A 22,784-nucleotide genomic window follows, 5' to 3' on the forward strand; every position below is an offset into this window, starting at 1 on the left:
ACTGATATCAATTACAGATGCCTTAAGATAGATGACATTTTACACTGACCTCCACAGCATATAGATGTGTGTATATGAATTCAGAAAAATTCAGAATCAATACAGAATGAGCCATTTAAATGAAACCATTTGAATGAGAGAAAAATGTCATTTTGTACAACAACAACAACGACGACAAAAATAAATATTAGTAATAAACCCAACACCAGCAAAAAGTATTTTTGTGGCACTCAATAACAATTCCTCCAACCTTAATGTAATGCAATTAAACTAATGAGGTTGAAATTAGGAATAATGATTAAAGAGATTTACAGATGATGTGTGAGAACAGAGCGATCCACAAATACAAGACATTAATTTTTTTTTACCAGTTTCTTACACAAATCTAAAATACAATTTGAAGGTGAGAAAATAGGTGACACTATTTAAATTCAATAGTGATTTTGAACCCCCCTTTCTTCTATATGAAGGTTTTTCTTACAAACCTGCTGAGAATGCACAGTTATCTGTCTCGTTCTCAAGTCCCTTTTGCCCACTGTCTCTATGGTGTTCACTTGACAAATTAATTCTGTAATGAAGTGTTATGAAGATATTTCACGGGGATGGGAGAGCCAACCAAAAGAGAAGATAAAAAGAATGAGGGAGAGCAAAAGAATATCAAAGATAATCATAGGAATGAGGTAGGAGTGGCCCTGGGCCATGGGGTCAATCTAAAGCTGAGCTTGTTCAGCCTGCCGCAGGCACTGAGCTGGAACTAAGTAAAGCCAAGCGACCATGGGCATGGAAGCAAGCCAGAGAGCGGGATTCTGCAGGGGGCCATACTGAGCCCCCTCTCTTTTTCTCTATTGCACTCTAACATTTTCATTAACACACTGGGAGAAAATGAGGGTGAGCCATAGAGAGAAAGAAGGAGAGATAGCAATCCACGACACACACACACACACACACACACACACACACACACAAAACAACAACAAAAACATATAGACCATGAGGGGGAAAAGAAAAGAGACTCCTATTTTGATTGGAGAACTTTGGCGGTTATGTTACTGCATATATTACACACATTTTAGTAGAAACACTCCAAAAGAGAGGGGGTTAAATAGAGACACAATGAGGCAGAGAGGCACCATTCTGGAGTGATGACTGAGAGACAAAGGAGGCCTGTCAGGCCGGCCAGACAGCTGTGAGTTGGGTGTCAAACTGCCTCCCCAGACCACCATCTGCTGACACTACCAGATGACTCAGAAAATAGGATTACAGTAGCAAGGCATAAAAGATGATGATGACCTAAACTCTGTAATATCATTTTCCAGAAAAAAAGACAATGCAGGCATGGATAAAATGGACAAGGTGAATGAGGTCAAAGAAACAATGTTATGCTGCACAAAATACCACACGGATGAGAAGTTCAGAGTTTAATTTGGGATTAAATGTAAGAGATCTAGAGGGAGGCCCTAACCCATGCCACAGGACTCAATTTCATGTAAGCAACAGACAGCTTTGTAAAGCTTCTAAAAGATAAGGCAAGTGTGAAGAATCCCTACATTATAGGGCACGGGACAGGTTGTTTCTTAATTTTTATTAGTCATTTTTCATTTTTATATATAACTACTGCTAACTCATGGATAACTTTCAGTGCTCATTAATTGGAGCACTTCTTTGGGTGAAAATATAATGACCATGAATGAACATGTTCCGAGGGCAGTCTTACCAAACAGAGTCTCAGAGCTGTAGCATTCCATTTGTGTACCAGAGCTGCTGGTGTGTAAGGGGTGAGGAATAGCCCAACTCTGGATAAAACACACCCCTGGAAAGAACCACCCTGCCCCGAGGCTGCTGTCAGTTCCTAGCCAGCAGCAGGAGCCCAATGGACATGTGACCAGAAACGACACCTTATGGCCAAAGGTCACTGCAGATCTCTGTATCTCTGTAAATCTCCCTAGGTATGGCATTTGATTAAAAGGCAAAAGGGAGAGCTTGGCCTTCAACCTTAACCTGTTAAGACCCTTGAAGTCTTTTTCTGACCTAGACTTGAATCCTTCCTCTGTAATGTAAGCTATACTAATTAACCAATGATAGCAGCCCTGAACAATTCATTAAGATGTTTCCTGGCTGTTTTAAGGAGAAGCTGGCGCCAGACTTACTCCTCCAGAGAGACGAGGCATTCTTAAACTGTACTTGATAAAGCCGTTGTTTCCCTTTGTGATGGTGGTATGGACATCATCAGGCTGTGTTTGTGTTCACTTCATTTAGGAGAGCAGCACGAGGCAAGCAAATGCTGATTATAAACAACCATGCATTTGGTATTTGGGTTTTCCAGATTAGAAATTCCATACTCAAATGTAATAACAGGGCTCTTTAATTATTATACCTCAAGGTATATTTTTATGAAAGAAGATATTTTGAAGAACATTTCAAGCTTTTGTTGTCAAGTAAGTGGGGTTTAAAACATGGGGTTCTTTTCTGGCATCTATGGTTGCATGAAGAACCTTTAACATCCATGGAACTTTTCCATTGTGCAAAGGTTATTTACAGTTCTTTAGATTATTAAAATGTTCTTCACACTAAAAATGGTTCTGCAAGTTTACTGCAAGGTGCTTTGTGGAAACCAAAATGTTTTTTATTTTATTTTTATTTTTTTATGGCATTTCTGTGAAAACTTATATTTTTAAGATCATGTGTGACCATGGACCAAAAAACCATTCATAAGGGATTTTTTTTTTAAATTTAGATTTATACATCACATGAAAGCTGAATAAATGACCTTTCCATTGATGTATGGTTTGTTAGGACAATATATATATAGGTATAAATCACACACTTTCATGCTTACAGTTAGTCCAAAATTCTGCAGCAAGTCTTTTAACAGGAACCAAAAAGAGCGCTCATATAACTCCAATTCTTGGCTCATTGCACTGGCTACCTGTTCGTTTTAGGATTGATTTTAAGATTTTTTTTTTTTAAAGCTGTGAATGGACTGGCCCCAACATATTTCTCGGACCTCATCCAAATTTAAACGCCAGCACGGACACTGAGGTCAGAGGGCCAGCTACAGCTTGCAGTCCCTAAGTCGAGACTTAAAACTCGGGCGGACAGGGCATTTTCTGTGGTTGGACCTAAACTATGGAACGCTCTGCCCCTCCATGTCCGAACTGCCCCTACAGTTGAGTGTTTTAAGTCTCGTCTAAAGAGTAATTTTTACTCTTTAGCTTTTAACTGCACCTGAGTTGTGTGGTCCTTTGTGGTATTCAATATTTTTATCATTTGTATTCTATATATTTAAATAGTTTTGTATGATCAATCTTTTGTGCAGCACTTTAGAAACATTGTGTTTGTAAAATGTGCTATAGAAATAAAGTGGATTGGATTGAATTTATTACTAATCATAAATTAAGTTTTTATATATTTATGGTAGGAAATTAACAAAAAAATCTTAATGGGAAATGATTTTGACTTAATATAATAATTTTAGGCATAAAGGAAAATCAATTATACAAATCATAAAATACAAACCCATACAATGGTTTTTTGGCTATTGCTAAAAATGTATTCCAGTGACTTAAGACCGGTTTTGTGGTCCAAGGTCACATATGTACAAAAAGACTTTTGTGCTCCACTGAAAAAAGTAAGTCATACAGGTTTGGAATGACATCAATGCAGAAATTTATTCAGCTACTAAAAACTCACAAAGCCCACTCTTAGATTTTCCAGGACACACACACATACGACATTGGAGCCGAAGCATGATAGTGAGTGCTTGTGCATGAGGGGATGGACAGCAAACCCCCTGCTGATTAGATAAGTCCTAAACCCACTCAAACACATGCAGCGAAGGCCATGTTTTCCACTCGCTCTCTGTTTGCCTCTCAGAGGGAGAGGTGATAAGGTGGGCCATTTGGGGGTCATTGCGATTAGACAGCTAGGGAGAGCACATTCCTGCCAACTCCACACAGGACAGAGAGGCTTTAACACATCACACACTGACAGGTGTGCTACCGCGAGCCTCATCTGCCTGCAGATATAAAGCCGTGAAATATATTAAAAAGATGTTTCAAGTATTCAGAAACGAATTCTTTGAAGCTAACCGGGCCAGAGTCTATCTCGACCTTCTCGTGGACCCTTTTATCCCAAACGAGCGAGTGCAAAAACAGACATCATTTGCATTTCACATGTTTCAGCCTCTTCACAATCAAGCCATGTCGGCGCTTGTCGGAGGGTGCACCAAAGGGCGGCATCTGAGAGGAGGCACCTGGGGTGGCAGCAGGCCCTACAGGGCTGTAGGGTGTGGGAGGAAGAGAAGACTTGGGATTACGGCTAATAGCATCATGGAGGGATCAGTGCAACCTCAAAGCAGTTTATAATTATGGCTTTCCAGGCCACAAACAAACCTTGCTTATTACCCTTCTTCTCGACACTTTAGCTGTAGGAAATCAACCGCTAATTGCGATATTTCCCTAATACTCAATGCACATGGGTGTCACAGGCTGTTTGCGTCTCGTCCCGCTGACGCTTAATAAAGTTTTTATCTGTCAAGCCGAAGAGTGGGAGACGAGCCAAGGTCACTGCTGCGCTCTGCAGCTCGCTGAAGAAAGGGGGGGGGGGCTCAGCGTTGTTTACATAATTATATAAATAATATCCTATTTTTTCCAGCAAAAAAGGGAAACAAATAAATATTTAAATTTTGAGGCTGATTATGGAGCTCAAGGACGTTCAAGGATGTTTCTTCTCTAATCATCGTGTGCAATTATGTACGTTCTTAATATATTCTCATTGCATTCATGCACATTTTTCCTCGCCCACTGTTTTCTATAACAATCATATTAAATGTGCATTTCATTAAATTAAAATTTTATAAAAAGATCACAGTCGGTGGGGGAGGTGGGGCTGGTCCAAGCCACAATTGTACACACATCAAAACGTGCTGAAATTTAACTAGATGCACTAAAATGTTATCTTTACGAAAAACGAAACAAGGAAAGAGCAGGCGTAAGAGAGAAATAACACCACAACATAACACAGGATGACACATCAGGTCCTAATTAATTGATTTGTGTTCTCAAACGGAGTATTTTATTATGTGCATTACTGCTGCTTTGATAGTAATTATCATGACTCCTGCAGTTCCCATAACCCTCGGCAAAAGCAGAGACTTCTCACCCTCCCTTATCAAAAGCTGTCAAAGCAAAGCGCCCCATTAGTCTCCAAATGTAATAAATTGGTTGCATGAAACACACTCATAGCACATCTTTTCTGAGGGAAAAGGGGGAGAGAGCTGTTGCAGGAGGATGTGAAAGGGAGAGAAAAATGGAAATAATAAGTCTAATATCCTCAGATGGGGCCCCTGTCAGAAAGGAGTGAGTAGATGTTGACAGTTGTGTTGCGCGGCGTGGCAGGGGCTCGTCAGTGAGCCATTTATTTGCGCTGATGGACTGATAGTAGCAGACTGCTGCTGATAATAAGGAGTTCTCCCACACTGTCTTCTGTGCATCTGAGTGCTAACAAACTCACTGCGGATCAACGGATTTGTCAATGTTAACTTTGTGCTGGGAGACCAAAGACGGCTGGGCAAGATGTTCACTTCGACAAAATACTGTTTTCATTTTTTTAAAGGATTGGTAAAAATAAAAAAGAAACAAAACAAAACAACTCACTTGACAGTCTGATGCAACTACTAGAAAGCATAAACATGAATCTAAATATTTGCATTAAATGAAAACTGTGTACTTTTTTCCATAGAAGATAAAAAAAATAAGAATTTTGTTTTAGAATCTAAGAAAAGTTGAAAAAGCTAAATAATAATTTATTTTTTTCTTCAAGAAATCAGTTCTGAAAGATCTGTTCACTCAAATAGACTCATTGACTGATTGAACTGCTATGCTTTTTGGGTTAAAGTCATCATGAAACAGAAGGAGCAACACATCTTTTCTTCCTTGTTATCCAAGTGAAACATATTCTTGGAAAAAAATAAAAAATCAAATAAGTGGGGACTTGGTTCTGTCTGTTGGTTGTTGAATTGATGGGAGACATGAATACAAGCTTGCAGTTGGTTGTTAAAAAGGGGTGGGTGTTTAAGCTAAGAAAATGACTGGAGGAGTCCTGCTGCTACTGTATAAATTTTGGTTTGATTTTTTTACGCAAAGTTATTGTATGGCTTCAGAAGACTTGAGATATAGTCATATGGACTACTATGGTGCTAAAATATACTTTTTGAAGCTTGAAAACTTTAGATGAAACTTTATGGAAAAGGGCGACAAGTAAATTGTTCAAAATATCTACTTTTGAATCCCACAGAAGTAACACTTTCATACATGGGATGACATAAATGTGAGCAAATGATAACAAAATTTAAAATTTGGGGTGAACGGCCCCTTTAAATTGCTACTAAGAAATACTAGTTTGTATGCATTGCGGGAAATTAATATTTGCTACTGTGCACCATGAGACAATAACCAAGCAACACAATGTCAAAGCAGCAAAATGTATTGAGTAAGTAATTTGCTGTCCAATGTAGTTTTTTTTATTCTCCTCCATTTCACTCGCCCTTTTGTTTCCATGGGAGTGTTTGTTTTCACGTGTAACAGGTTCAGTGCTGTAAAGAAATACTCTTAATCCTTTCCCTCAAGCCATAGCTTGAACACTAATGCTATCTATAGTGTCTCACAGCTCTGCGAATAACTAGAAACAAATCCTAAGGAAAAACCTAGGAAACAATTTTATCATTGGGTCCGATCCTGATTAACCCACCACGAGTTCACTGAAGGGGCACAGGGTTGTCTCTTTGCATTTCAAAGCAAAAAGAAATCTAGGATCAGGTACCTGAATTTCTGCTGAAATACAGAATTTATACATCAACAAAATGCTAGAGCTCAGAATTAATGGAGCTGCGTGATTGCCGTCCATCTGCAGGGTTAAGGGTCCAGGTTTAATCCTCTGCTTTAGCTATAGGATGCACCATATGGCTCAATGAGATCCATGTCCCCAGCTCCTAATCTGTCGCTGCCCTCTGTCTGACTTCGTGACAATGGATGGTGGTCAACAGGATGTAAACTGTGTTGTTAAGAAGCTTGGGTTTAACAGGAAAGACAGGTTTAAACAAAAGTGTGGTAACCAACTGAGTTTTCTATTCATCTAATTATGGTGCTATCTGTTTACAGTTCATTTTGAAATGAACTCATCTACTATTGCCCTGACATGCTTGAAAGTGCTTAAAGATAAAAATGTTTAATGAGCAATAGAAACGAAACTACGGTTCACAAATGGCATACTCATGACGATACAAAAACAGAATCAAAGCGAGAGAAAGAAAAGATTTACTATGAAGCTAAGTCACATTCTAGTATAGCACTTACTCTCATCCAGAATCTAGAAAACAGTAGTTAACAGTAGGATGGCGAATGCTGGCCTCTAATATGTGGTAATACCCAGAAGGCCTCATGGTCAAGTCTGGGATGATAATGTGATTATAAAACAGTTGAGGTTGCAAAACTACGGTCCATTTTTCATTGAACCCAGCTGAACTCTTGTCAGTTTGCACCAGCTCATCCCACACTTTAAGTCATGATGAATAAAACCTAGATGGAATGTGAGGATAGGAAACAGACTTCTCACTGTTTATTACAGAGAAATCATGAATCATGATTATGAATCAGTCCGGATGATCTAATATGTGTTGAAAGTGAATTTATGAGATCACAATCACAGCTTGAACTACAAAGGAAAATATCTGCAGCTCAATATATTCTATTAGACTGAATGCATGCAACTTTAAGACTATAATTTCACAAGTAAAATGAATAGCACAAATGCAAAGCTGTCAAAACGTTTAATTAAGAACCAGAAGTGCCGGATCATTTTTGCAAATAGCACCATTAATGTTATAATTAGAGATTTAGGTCTATGCTTTTAATAGTCCAAACAAGTCTTGCTTTACAGTTCTTACATACAGTATAACGTTTAGCTACAAATTCAGCCTTTCACAGTGTTGCAAATCAAGCCTTTTACAGTATTGCAAATCATTTTTAGATGTAAAAATGTGTAAGTTAGATGACAAAGGCAATACTGCACTAGAAATTATGGGAGATATAAGCGCTGTACATTTTGTGAAAATATGAGAAATAGTTAGAAAACGAACATGTCCAGCCTGACCCATAAGGATCAGCAACTAGTTCCCATTTTGTAAAATGTATAAATGCATAAATAAACACCCAAGAGCAGGCTTGTTGTAAATGAAAAGGCTGGGAATGTTAAAGGACAGCAAAAGCTTTTTACCTCCGACAGCTAAGGCTTCAATCACAATAGCCTGGATAAAATGAGTCTACCCTATAGACTCATTATGACAGTACACTATGCCACACACACAATGAAACAAAATGTGTCTTCCATTCTTCCACAGGGACACACGCACAGCATATTGATTTCTGCCCTGAAAGGGAAGTGAACACGCCATTCACAGCTTACAGTCGAAGAGCTTTTTTGCTCTATATTCTAAACGTAAACAACAAAGGCATATGCTGATTCAAATCTCTGATAAATTAATCTTTAACATAAAAGATCACAGATATTGACTGGTCGGAAGAGGCTGGTCAATGCTAACTGACTCTGATCTGGTGGGTGCTGACCTCATAACAGTGAAAAACATAGAGAGCTGATGATTGGGATCAAAGAAACCTGCTGTGGGATTTCATAGAATCTATCAAACTCTGACATGAACTGAATTCAAACAAGCAGAGACTATCAAAGCCAGGTGGATGACATTTTGCTAATCAAGTACTTAAACTAAGACTTAAGTTCAACATAGACAGATATGCTTGTTTATCCAACAAGCAGTGTTAAAGAAGACAGATGCACCAACCTCTTTAATTGTTGCCTTTCCAACTCAAGCACATCTCCTTTCTAACTACAGCTGAATCTACAATATGGCCTAGTGTGCAAAATCATGTGACTTCATTAATAAAAATGTAGCATGAAGGAGCAGTTCTGTTAGGCTCAGGATACATTGTCTTCAGCAGTTCCCAACCTCAGGAGGTTTGGTTCACTTTTGGCCACTAAGTTATCGCACAAATCTAATGTTACATGATGACCCCAGGACGTGTTGATTGTGTGGATGAGGTGTTTACAGCCTTTCACCACATTTGAAACTTGGGAATTGTTACTTCAATTTTCTGCCCAATAAACACACATTGTTTTAAACCGGACCAATGAGCTATGCAACATGGAAAGGACAATAATAATGTGAAAAAGGACTCTGTATTACATTATATTACTATCATATAACTGTAAACCATATAAAAACAACAACAATAATCCTTCTTACAACTACTAAGAAGGAGGAGGTAATTCTATATAAAAATAAAACTACACTAATTAATTTTTCATGTGAGCTGGGTTGTATGAATCGGTTGAGAAGAAAGCGGGTCAAGAGAGAATTGAACTGGACTGAATTAAATAGAGAAAGAGAGAGAGAGACTTTTAATTCCAGGTACAATGTGAGCCGCTGTTTTTAGCCTTGACATCTAGAGTGAACAGTGTCATATAACAATTCAAAATTCAACCACAAAATTAGTTTTGACCAAATCGTGCATGTATATTTCATACAACAACTCCAGATCTTTCCTAATGAATGTGATCCCATCAGAGGGCGTAGGAAAGAGACAGACAGGCAAACAGTGAGTGTGGGATGAGATGACATAGTACTCCTTATACAGCACAATGTTCCTGCATGGTGCTCTTTAATCGGAGAGCTCATTACATAAAGCCAAGAGCCAAGTGGGTCAGGCCCTGCCACTCATCCCGAGAAGCACACGGATCAAAGATGTTTAGGCTCCATCTCGTTTTTAAAGAGGAATAGAAAATGAAGGCCGTGTCTTCTGATCCCTGACAAGGGAGAGCAGCAGTGAGAAATGATAGCCGACTGCACAAAAATGCCATCAAACTTTCATTCCACCTGCTCCAAAAAGATCACGATATTCGGAAAAAGGAAACACAGGGAATCACTGCACTGTGATCCAGTGTCAATATATATTGATAACAATTTGATACTTGGTACCCATGGGTTCTCTGGTAAAAAAAAAATAATAATAATAAAAATAAGGTGAAAGACAACAGCTCTCCATATTTGTCTACATACAAACAGAAATAGCATATTGATTTAAATGGAATATATACATTCACTTTGTATATATAAGATCTTACAATGAAAGTGAATTTGTACTGTAAATGTTAAAATACTCAGCGTTTCAGTGTTTTTAGTATTTAGAAAATAGTATTTTCTGTGTTGTTATATTCAATTTTACAACTTTGTTGAAATGAAAATAAATATATTTAATCTCAAATAGCTGTAACAAAATAATTTATGTAAGTGCTTATAATTTTTTTTTTGCATATTTAACCAAAAAATGTAGTCAATTGAAAAAAAAAAAGTTTATGACAAATCACTAGTTATTAAATAGGTATAATATTAAAATAAGGAATGTTCAGATCCAGTTTTGCAAAAAAAACTACATATTTTCAAGATCAAAATAAATGGGTTGCCCCAAAAATATTCAAATAATTATCACTTATCACTTTTAAAAGACACAAAATGTGCTAAACAATAATAATAAAAAAAGGTCACAAAGTTCAAGTTCATCCTGGGAGTGGGGACCAGCACCATCATCCACTTGAAAGGAGGGTGGAAAAGTACAACTAAGTGAAGATCTGTCTTTCACAATGGAAGATCAAACAAGTGGATTTTGCTGCATCAGGGGTACATGGTCACAGGCATTCAATGACAGTGAGACACTGGGCCCTTTGGAGCACTGAATAAAGCAAGTCTATAGACTGAATGCAACATGCGCCAGTGCCTCTCCATTGAGCAAAATACATGGACCAGTGACATTGTATACGTTAGCAATATGCACCAGTGAACTTACACAAATGGGCCAGATGCCTGCATGCCAACAGATTCAGTCTAACACATCTTTATTAGAACGTTTTAGGAGAACAATTCATAGAATGTAAAAATATGACTTTTTTTCCCCCTCTTGTAATACATGCAGCTACATCCTATTAAAATTGCTTTACTTTGTTTCAGGGTCTTGCTCAGTTGAAACAAAGCTGATTTGAAAAGAACTCTGCTTCCAACCATGAAAAGGTGAAAAAGACAAAAAGACATAATGAGACAAAAAAAAAAAGAAGAAGAAGAAAAAAAAAAGATGTGAATAAATCAACTGACAAATATCTAGTCCTACATCAAAGGAGGCTTATTTTTTTAACAAAGTTATTCTCTGCTCTTGTGATCCTCTCATTGTAAATGCAATTAGGGTTAATTACCCACCTGTGTTGGGATTCTTGTAATGGTGCAGAACAGATAATTACAGTTCAGGTATGCATTAACTAACTTTTGTTAACAATTAATCACTGTTTACACACTGGACACTGTTCTCCTTGTAATTAATGATCAGTTCTAGCAATGAGTAATCTCATTTTAACCCAGGTAAAGCGAAAGAGAACCTGTGTTTCTAACACTGGCATATAATGGGAACGGCATGGAGCAAAGCTGCGAGTGATCAGGGGTTTCAGAGATGTAACTACCACATACTCGAGGAGCTAAGGTGTCACAGCACGTGTTAGATCTGAGTGTGATGTTAATGTGTGAGATTTTTCAAGGCTCATTAATGAAGGAATGAGGTTTACTTTTTTTTTTTTTGAATAAGGAGCACACAACTTTAAACAACAAATTATTTTAGACACTGAAAATAATATAAGAAAAAAAATATGATCTCACATTTGTATCTAAATGTATCAGCCATTACATTATAATTGATCTTACTTAAATGTGCATCTCTATGGTTATTAAACACAGATATATGAATAAGCATATTGTTATATATACTGTAATTGCAATAATACATATAAATTGTAAATTAAACCATCTACACATGCAACTATACAAGCCAACTGTTCATTGCTCTTTTTAATTAAATGTAATATTCTTCTAAACCTAATCTCATGCAAAGCAAAATGAGCATTTATTCCACGTTTGATCCTCAGCCAATACGTTTATAATGTTTATATAATCTTTTTACTACAAGAATTTGTCAGGTCAGTGTTCACTGAACTTGAACTTGCACGCAGCATGAGAAAATAATTCTTTGAATATCCTTACATATTCACTCTCTTGGTATTGTGCACTTATGAATGGAGGTGAATGAAACACAAAAGTCTGGCGTGACCGCCCCTTTAAACTAATATCATGTTGCACCCCGGCTTTAAAATATGAGATACACATCACAGGTCTGAGATTCAGCCCATCAGGGCCAGACGGCTCGATCACACTCACACACACACTCACACACACACACACACACACACACAGAGACTGTAGCCTGACATTGGCATTGTTTCTGTTTGTAATCCATCCAAATGCTTGTCTAGGCTTCCTCTACTGTTCAGTTCAGTTGTGCTGGCAATTGGCTTCAACACCTAGAGCGTCTGACTGTGGGTCAGTGTGGGCATAAGGCTCAACTCCCCTCACCCAGTGCTGGCGGACCAGGGGGCTTTTCAGGAGATTTGTTCCAGTTTATCTGCATATTTCAACTGGCTTTAGTGTGTTGCTAACTGATAAAATGCTGCCAGTCTCCCTGAGCTCTGCCAATGCTGAGGCTCACTGACCTTCCACTGAAGACTGCTTTTGAATGAGGGGGAAAAGGGGAAAAAAAGGAAAAAAAAATAAAGGGAAAAATCTAGGCGGGTGGAAGGAGGCTCCAAGTTTTATAACATTAGGAACAAAAAAACAGAGACGTCAGAAGACTTTCCCTTTCCAAACACACATGTGCATAATATCCACATACAAAATACCAGCATGGTAAGTCGGTACCAGCATGGCTTCATAGATGATTAAGTGTAACTGACAAGCTGCTCTGTCTTGCCATCACACACCCGCACAAGTAAAACCAGCATAGCTATCATGAAAACATAGCCACACACCGTGTAAAAAAGACTGTGTGTGTGGGAATGACACAAAAAACCCTCAAATCAGCTTAACTGTGAGGACCAGCCAGTGGTGTTCATAGATAAACATCTTAAACATGCTAATTATTTTCTTAATAAAAATTTTTGATTTAATGAGGATTAATTAAAATCAAATATTTTGTGTATTAATAGAAAATAATGGTTAATCAAATATACTGACAATATTCAAATGGCAGTCAATGTAATAATGCTGATGTCTTTGGTTTGCTATTAAATTGAGTCTAATAAGTAATAATAATATATAAATCATAAAAATGTACTGACCAAAATGTGAGAATCAAATCACTAACTCATCTAGCACTGCAGTTTGAAAAGTAAACCATCAAACCCCAATTAATTGGTCAAAGAGATAAATCTTTGACAAAATATTTGCATTCTTTGTGATGATTTTACATTGCACCACTCAAAACCATAACTGAGAATAACTGCAGTGATCTGGGGAAGAGTAGTAACTGTAGGGACACTCAAAACAAGATCCGTAAAAGATTGCATGACACTCTATAAAAGTAGGAGATGGGTACAAATTTAAAATAAGAACCAATGTCATGCACAAACACAAAAGCCCACATAGTTCAATGCTGGTTCACTTGGATAATACCCAACCTCACCCCAAATCCAGATTACAGTCAAATCAGGGAAGTATTGTACTCTCTACAAAAGCACGAGTGAAAATATCAAATAACATTTTATAACAGGTGAACCTTATCCTCTCCCTGCTCTGGATTATAGATTATAGATGTAATCTGGAATTGAGGACATGCCTCTAAATACTAAAATCAACCAAGGCAAGAAGGACAAACCAAACTATTTAAAAACACTGATGCATGATTAAAATATTCACATTTTAGTAAAAAAGCAAGAACTAGGATTTCAAAGGTTGTGGCCTTTACAGTATAATTCAATCACTTCATAATGAGCGCCATCTAACAGACCAGATATCACATTCCTTATATTTATCATTTGTGGGTCAGTAGATACCTACAACAATGTGGCATGCAACTAACTCAAGTAAACTGTTATAAGGAAGCATTGCATATTTATGCAGACCAATTAATTTCGACTAGTTTTAAAGAGCCAGTAAGATGAAAATTCTAAGCTTCCTATCACTGTTTATAAGTCCTGTACATTAGGTTTAAATCCATCCAAGGTTAAAAAACATTGTCATTTTGTCAAAATATCATTTTAAAATTACCTCAATTCTCAGAGATCCCCAAACGGTTCGTGCGAAGCTGTTCAAAAGATTCAGTTTCCTTAAACCCCACCTTTCGGTAGCATACTGTGTTCTGATTGGTCAACTAACATAGTCAGGTTTGATTGGTTGTTCCGCACACACCTCCAAGGTAAACTATGCGTTAGCATCTGTTTGGGGTGAATTATGTCTTATTCCTCTCATCGCGAAGCAAACAGTACAATAAAAAACTTGACCAGTCTCGCCGCTTTTTCTTCTGTGTGGGTGTATTCAAGCCGCGCGCTTCAGTTTGAATCTCAATAACGTGTTCAGCGCGGGGGCGTGGTCACATTAGATATAACGTAGGGGGACATGAAAAACAGACATCGCGTTGTTTTCATATGGATTACTTTATCACAGAATATCTGTTTTCGGCAGCACTTGTTTAGTTTTAAAGTAGACATGTCAAGCTTTCTATAGATATCTCTCTCGTGTCTCTTTGTTGAGTATTCACGGAGTTACCCTTCATTTTAATGACGTGTTTGTACATGCTTCTCGCCCGACGGTGGAAATGCAGTACTATTTTGGCCTCTGTGCTACAGGTCTGAGGCTATTAGCCCTGCCCGGCCCATTTAAAGCAATGCCTCGCACTGGCCTGACAGTGGAAAATCGGCTATTAGCATGTTGAAGTCAATTAATTAGGATCTAGGATCTTAGCAAAACTCTGTAAGATAAAGGCTCTCTCTAAACAGGATTGGACACCTTTGTCCTACAAACAGACTTGGTTACCAGTGAGTAAAGGGTAAAAGATGCAAAATATGGATTGGTGTGTAGATATGGTTGCTTACCTGCTGAAACACGAGGGCAATCATTAAGCATGGGGTCCACCAGAGTATCCAGGGGCTCAGGACTTGACACCCAGTTACAGCAGTGCTGAGAGAAGAAAAAAAGGGGGAAGGAGACAGGAGTAAGCAAATAGGTACCTTAAAGACATGTCACATTGACATTTTTGACAGTTTTTGTTGGGTAGGAACATTGGTGGCTCTCCTAGGAGTGTTTTCTTGGCCTAGTGAACTTGCCAAAGCTCCCAATGGCATATTCCGAGCCCCTGAGACACCATCTCACCAACTCAACTCAACACTGAGTGTTTGTCTTCAGCTAAAACTGGTTTAATTAGGCATGTTTGGTTGAGAAAATCATCATACCCTCAAGCTAATAATGTACTGAATGTTTTCACTAAGTGCATACTGGCAGAACGTTTATTATGGAAACAATTGTACTGTTTAGATGGGGTACAGAGTTGAAAAAGTTACAAAGGCATGCATGGAAAAGCGGGGTCTGGAGATAAGATAAAACATGCTGAATAGAAGACAGAGAAATTCAAGTGAGATTAGCGTATTGCAGCTGGCGTCCTTGTGAAGCGCAGCTTATCTAGGGTTGTTTACTTTCACAGACATAGCACTGTCAGCCATTACCACTTCCGAGGGGACTGCGACCCACCCGTCCACACAAACACAGAAAGAATTGGACAGAAAGACAGACAGATACCCACAAACACAATGCTTTCTAACCCTCAACCAAGTCCCAAGACAACCTCCCCTGACAGAGCAGAGAGGGACGATTCCACCACCCCAGACACCCCACAAAAGACACTCGCATACATAAGCACACACATGACAGAGCCCCAGGTCACATCACACCTCAGCCTGTCAACCTCCTTCACCTCTGAGCTCGGTGTCACCCCAGGGGTCACCAAACTCCCACCCAAAAGGGACCCTGTATGTGTGTGTGTTTGGCCAACAGGGAAGGGGTATATATTGGGAAGCACAGGAATTTTATTTTTAATTCCATAAATATTTCTGGCTATGGCATCTTTGGTTAACTCATAATAATGTATATAATGATAAATCAATTCAAGGAACAACAGCATTCTGAAGTCTGGGGCTGTAGTGGCAGCAACAATTATGTTAGCGATCTAGAGTTCAGATAAGACATCCAGTGGATGACAGAAGTGTAAACATTAACAATAATGCAAATAGTCTCAACAGGAAACTGAGATGCACAAATAAAGACACTCTTTAATACAGCAAAAAGCAACAAGGCTTGTTAACAAAAAATGTTTATAAGATATATATATTTTTGTAAAAAATACAAAAGCCTTTATTATCACCTTTTGATGCATATTTGCGTAATAAAAATATGAATTATTTAGTCTTAACTTATTATTATTAATAATAAAGAAAATTACTGGCTGCAAGGGAAAAATGTAAGATTCAATATTGTTTGCTGTTGTTTTTGTTATATATACACACACACACACACACACATATACTATATATATATATATATATATATATATATATATATATATATATATATATATATATATATATATATATATATATATATATATATATATACACATTTATTTATTGTTGTTGCATGTATGTATACATGTAATTTATATATATATATATATACACATACATGCAACAACAATAAAAATTAACAATATCAAAAACAATTATTTTCAAGCTCAATTATTACTGCAATACATAGACATCCCTCTCCTTACATGCTGCATGGCACTGAAAGTCAGAAAAAAGCCCTGTGCCATGGCCTTGGAGTTCTCCTCTCATTTCTCTTGTCTTTATTCTCCTCTCTTAATCCTGTCAATCGCCTGCGTGCCTGGGTTGGGGGAGAAGACAACTGCCATTGGAATGAACAGGCATGCATTGTGTATTTTTAGAATTCCTGCTGCCCTAGTTGTGCACCATGGAGCCAGGCCAGTGAGAGGAGCGCTCCCTGACTGCTGCATCAAGTGTCTTATTGTACAATCTTAATTCATGCCGTCTGGAGAAAGATGTCAGCTGGGCTGGAAGCAAGGGCAGGAATTTCAAAGACTGGAGTCCCAGCCAGAGTGAGTGGCAAAGAGGCGGGGGGTGGGAAGAGGCTTCAACAGATTTGTCAGAGCTGGCTGATGCACCAGGATGAGTTTTAGATGAAACAGAAGGCCAAGGCCACTATATAAGAGGATGACATAGCTTTAAAAGAACAGATAAAAAAAACAAGAATGGTGGAAGGATTTTTTGGGATAGAGAAGCTGGGTTGAGCTTTTGGAAGTGTTCCAATCTTTTTGTTAAATTTGATGGCTTGTGGTTGCCGTGATTAGCATAAAATGACAATTTAATCCATATACATCCTCATAATATGGCACTTTAGTTAATAAAGCATTTAAGTGCCCTATAACACAATTAAAAACCAAGAATTAATTAGACAAATTGGAAATAAACAAATACATATGAAGGTCTGGAAACCTTGGCTGCTTTGAGTGGCCAAGGACTGCCCAAGAGCCCATATGATTGACAGGTAAAACAACCAATCATCTTTCATTTTGTGCCGACTTATGTCAAGAGGTGTGGAACCGTCCTCACAATAACATACTGATGTGTACAACTCTTATTTTAAAAGAGACATATTTTAAAGAGACTATACCATGAACTTTACATACTTTTGAAAATCCAGTGTTTAGCTGATCCTGATAAGCGCTCATTGTCACAGTTGTAAACATGACAGATTTCTCCTTCCATGAGGGTTTTTTTGCGTAACAGTATCTTTGTTTCCAAGTGAAACATTACAGAATATGACACACACGTCTCCCGAAAATTCAGCAAATTTCAACCAATTAGATGATGACTTCAAAACTCCTGAAGTGTTTCCAGTTTATCAAATAAATCAGATGTTCAGCCAAAGGTCTGTGGGCGTGACTTCTGAGGCTGAGACTACAATCATAAATAGACTGATTTATGATGCAAATAGTCTTACTGTTTACTGCACTGTTATTGTTTTAGTTATTTACCAAATCTTAAATATCCCACATGCACAAACAATTGCTTACATCTGTACTGTAAAATAAGGTAGATAAAGAGAAAAGAATCAAGAACAGAATTAGGAATGGGTCAGGATCCAGTGGATCTAGATTTTTGGTTTAGTTTAAAAGGATAGTTCGTTTAAAAACAAAATTCTGTTGTCATTTATTCACCTTCATATCATTCCAAACCTGTATGACTTTTTTTCTTCTGTGGAACAATGTAGACGTTACTTTGAAAATTGTAATTATCTTTTATATTAATGCTGTTGTCTTGGACACCACTGACATTCAGTGTATGGTCTAAAAATTATTCAAAATATTGATGATGACAGGATTTTCATTTCAGAGTGAACTAATTCTTTCAATATTTTAGTCAACATGCTGTAAAAGCAATGAATTCAGTGATTTTAGTTTTTCCTACTTCTTGAATTTTAGTATGCAGCCAATATGTCCAGAAAACACAACGACTAGTCCATCCTAGAAAAATATATAGCTATACCTTGCGTTTAAAAATAATGTCTCTCAATTCACATCTGAACTAAATAAAATGATCTATCAGAGTTTTTGAATGCTCTGTGACAGAAGTGTTCAGTACAGCCGTTGAGCAAACCATTTACGCAACACTTTCAAATCCCATCCCAGCTGAAGCCACACAAAATGAAAAACGACAAACGGACACAAATGAGTGATAATTGTCCACGGTGAGGCCAATCAGCATTAATCAGGCCCATATGGTTGTGGTATTCCCGGCTCTTCAGGGCTGGGAGATGGGGTGCTGGAGCATGGTGGGACTCTAAGCAGTTTCCTAATGGCCCAGTTAGAGAAGGTAAACGGAAGACAGGTGTTGGATCCCACTGAGAGTGCTCTCTCCTACCTGCACTTATTAAGTATCTCTGCGTCTGGACTCCTATCCTTTAACTGCCCTTTAACGTGCCGCATTCTGCTCAATCAGTCCCGGTTGCAATGTGGTGCATCACACCTCTGCAACTGTATTGTACAAGACAGACGAGTGTCTTGAGCAACAAGCTGCTATGTGCCCAAATTGCTCAGAAGTACACTAAAAAGAGGTCATCTGAAATGCCTCATTAGGGCTATATATTCACCAAAGCAATATATGTAGGATGCATAATATGTGAAAAGATCTAAGCTATTTTTTTTTCTGAGACATAATCACCTTACAAAGCAAAGATATCTGGGATATACTGTAGTTTTAGAAGGCTGTAAACAGACATCAGACACAAAGCATAAGAACAGCAACAGATGTAAAACGATCTTGAAATAATAGTTTACCTATTATAAAAAAAATAAATAAAAACCACACCCTAAATTATGTCTTGAAAAAAAAAAATAATAATAAATAAAAAATCCACTAGTATCTCTTCACAAGGCCACTCAATTTATGTGGATTCAATTTGCAGTGCCTTAATGATCTTTTCAGATTTTCTAAGCTTTGTTTCACTGGACTTTAAATGGAGGGACAGAAACCTCTTCAGGTTTGATTAGAAAAATCTCTTTATTTGTGTTTTAAATAAGTCTTATGGGTTTGGAATAACATAGGGTGAGTTAATGATGACAGAATTTTCATTTGTGGGCAAAATAACCCTTCAACATCACAAAACAACACCGCAAAAAAAAAAAAAAAAAAAAAAAAAAAAATCCTATACCAGTAACTGCATAATTGATTTATTCTGCAGTGCATGCTGGTAACTCACAAACCCTTACAATTTCAGCAATACTGAGTAATTTCAAAGTCTTTGTTCAGAAAACTGTTTGACTAATTAAGACAACATTTGGGCAACTCAATTCTGATCCAATACAGGTTTTTATCTAGCTTCCAATTATTCACATTTCTAAAGACTTGTGATTCAAAAAGGTGCTGTAAAATGCAATATATGCAGTTGCGGTTTTTTTTTTTTTTTTTGTCTGCTGTTTTGCCGCTGTGTAAGGTCTACTTTTCTCTCAACTCGTACATACAAGTATGATGTGTTTATATTTTCCACTTTTTGTGTCATTTATCTTTCCATGACTGCAGCATTCCAGCCATTGCAGATATTCTCATGGACAACGGATATTTCTCCACTCTATTTCTCTCTTCTCTCTCTGTGTCCTAGGAGATTTTCTCTCACCATTTCTTCCCCTTCAGTATATAGCACTGCTTCCCGAGGGAATCTCATCCTCCTTCAGGTTGCTCTGTTTATGTCTGTCTTCCCCGTGTCTTCCCTTCCCCCTCTCTCTCTCCCTCATATGCCCTTAGTCTGACCCATTATCGCCACATCACCTGTCCTACTGCGCTCTCGTCCTGAAAATCCCTCCAATTCTCAGCTCTCATCTCTCAGGAGGAGAAGGGGAATTACCACCCCCTGCACGAAAGAGCTCACGATTGTGCAAGGAACGGAGCATCACCTCCGACAAACCCCTACAGAGAAGCCTGCCTGGCCAGAAACAGTGATCTCAAACCTGAATAATGTCCAAATCATGATTGCTATGGACGTTACTATGGAAGGGGATGGGGCCCTGACCCTGATTAAAGACAGGTCTACGGCGGAGACACAGGCAGTGGGAAATCTGAACGTCTTTACACAACTCTGGTCCCAATTCCTGCAGGAGTAAAAAGGATTAGGGGGTTAACGGGTGACACGAAAGGACTGAAAGTGACTTTAACATTCCTGAAGTGAGAGTCCACCCTCTGGCTTCAATTATTGGGATGAATTAGATCTGAAAATCAATTAAATAAAATGCTCGACCTCATCTGTGTTAATCAGGCCCCCTGACAAATTAATATTTCGGTGTCCTCAATGTATGGCAGCACTTGCAAGTGAGTGAGAATGTACAAAGCCTTATTGTCTGCCATTTACAATTGTCTGTGCAAGCAAGTCACTTTAATTGGATAGTTCACCCCCAAAAAATGTAAAATACTATTATCATTTTCTAATCTTCATGTCGGTTCAAACATCTATGATTTTCTTCTGTGAAACACAAAATAAGACATTTTGCAATTGTTATATATATATATATATATATATATATATATATATATATATATATATATATATATATATATATATATATATATATATATTTCTTGTCCATACAGTCAAGGTCAGCATTGTTTTGGATCCCACTAACTTTTATTGTATAGACAAAAAATTTTTTCAGAATATATGTTATTGTGTTCTACAGAAGAAATAAAGTCACACAGCTTTAGAAAGAAATATATTTTTTTATTTCTAGGTGAACTATGAGTCTAAGGCCTGAACACAGATAGACTGAAATCTCCTTTACAACACATTTCAAGAAAACATTTTGTTGACACTTTAATTAATTACTACTTTTGCTTCACCAAACTCCTTATTTGTTGCTTATTAATAGTTAGAAAGGTAGTTGTTAAGTATTGGGGAGGATTAGGGATATAGAATATGATCATGCAGAATAAGTTTTTTATAAGTACTAATAACCAGCCAATATGATAATAATATGGATGCTAATAAGCAACTACTGTAGTTAATAGTGAGAATTGGTCCCTATACTGAAGTGTTACCAACATTTTAAATCAGCAATAAAATCTGACAATTGTGTCTTAAATTGTGCTTCTTTATCTTAAATCACACCGAACAGCTGTATTTTTCAGGCTCTTTTAACTTAAAGGCAGGACTTCTATTACTACAGCTGTCAAGTCAAGCATTACACATATTCTCACATTTATTATACTGTGAGTGGTCTGTCTCCTCCTTATGTCTCTAGTGAAAGTCACACCACTGGAACGTATAAGAACGAACAAATCGACGACAACACCTTCCTATTTTTGATGGACTTATTATTCAGGGCAAAAAATATCACACATATAAATCCCCCAATATTCCAGTTACACCAAACTGACACTTTTGCACTCATCAGAGAAAGAAAGAAAGAAAGAAAGAAAGAAAGAAAGAAAGAAAGAAAGAAAGAAAGAAAGAAAGAAAAAACACATAACTTGACAGGATCAGAGAGAAGAAAGAGCCCATGATCCGAATAGACCAAAAAAAAAAAAAAGGAATCACAGAGACAAACAAAAGGCAAGCAAACATCTGATGGAGCAAAGCAGATCAGCAAAGACAAAGGAATGAAAGACATTTTTTTCTGGTGGGCTGGGTGGTCCGCTGTTGACGGAGAAAGCGGGTGTGTGTTTGCGCTTGGCATTTGCATGGCTGGCTCCCCTGTAGCCCTGGCTTGGGATCCACTCTCTCATATTTATGTGCATATTGAGTGTTCCCAGGTGTTGTCTCTGGACTCGAGGTCATCGCTGAAAGGGCAGCAACTAAATAAAACTGACATACTAACAGAGCATCTGCCTGCGTTTGGCTTTGATTTCTTATTGACATCTGCCCAAACAGACAAACAAGAGTGTGGGATGAAAAACAAACTATTGGCTTTCTGTGACTCCTGCTTCTGGAGTGTATCTGCCCGCTGAGTGAAATGCCAGGCTGTTTGAGCTGAGCTGTGTGGCCAATATTGATGCTGTGATTGAGAACATCAAGGTTTTGGCACGGATTTGGTTGATGGAAGATTGTACCTCTCTGAGCCAGTCCCGAATGGACTTGTTGGCCTCCTGGTGCCAGACGTTATGGACCGAGTCAGTCATGGCCACCGCACGGACATGATTCTTCACTTCTGCTTCTCGCTGAATCATCTGAGTGGGAGAGAGATACGTTAGCAAACAGCATATGATATCATTGTTTCAATAAACAGCTACAG

At 37.9% G+C, this 22,784-nt stretch overlaps 1 protein-coding gene across 3 annotated transcripts in view; it reads right to left on the reverse strand.

The window, feature by feature from the left end:
• The window catches only part of LOC113049291 (protein FAM172A), a 160,178-nt gene that overhangs the window by 30,885 nt on the left and 106,509 nt on the right, over nucleotides 1–22,784 (reverse strand). For 2 of the 3 annotated variants that reach the window (XM_026211502.1, XM_026211503.1), the window contains exons 9-10: nucleotides 22,603–22,719; nucleotides 15,031–15,115 (exon numbers count right to left, since the gene is read on the reverse strand). In XM_026211502.1, coding sequence (XP_026067287.1) covers nucleotides 15,031–15,115; nucleotides 22,603–22,719 — 202 coding nt within the window. The remainder of the gene's footprint in view (nucleotides 1–15,030; nucleotides 15,116–22,602; nucleotides 22,720–22,784) is intronic. The other variant, XM_026211504.1, reaches the window with a different exon arrangement.

This window comes from Carassius auratus, chromosome 30, assembly GCF_003368295.1.
Source record: "Carassius auratus strain Wakin chromosome 30, ASM336829v1, whole genome shotgun sequence".
NCBI classification, from domain to species: domain Eukaryota; kingdom Metazoa; phylum Chordata; class Actinopteri; order Cypriniformes; family Cyprinidae; genus Carassius; species Carassius auratus.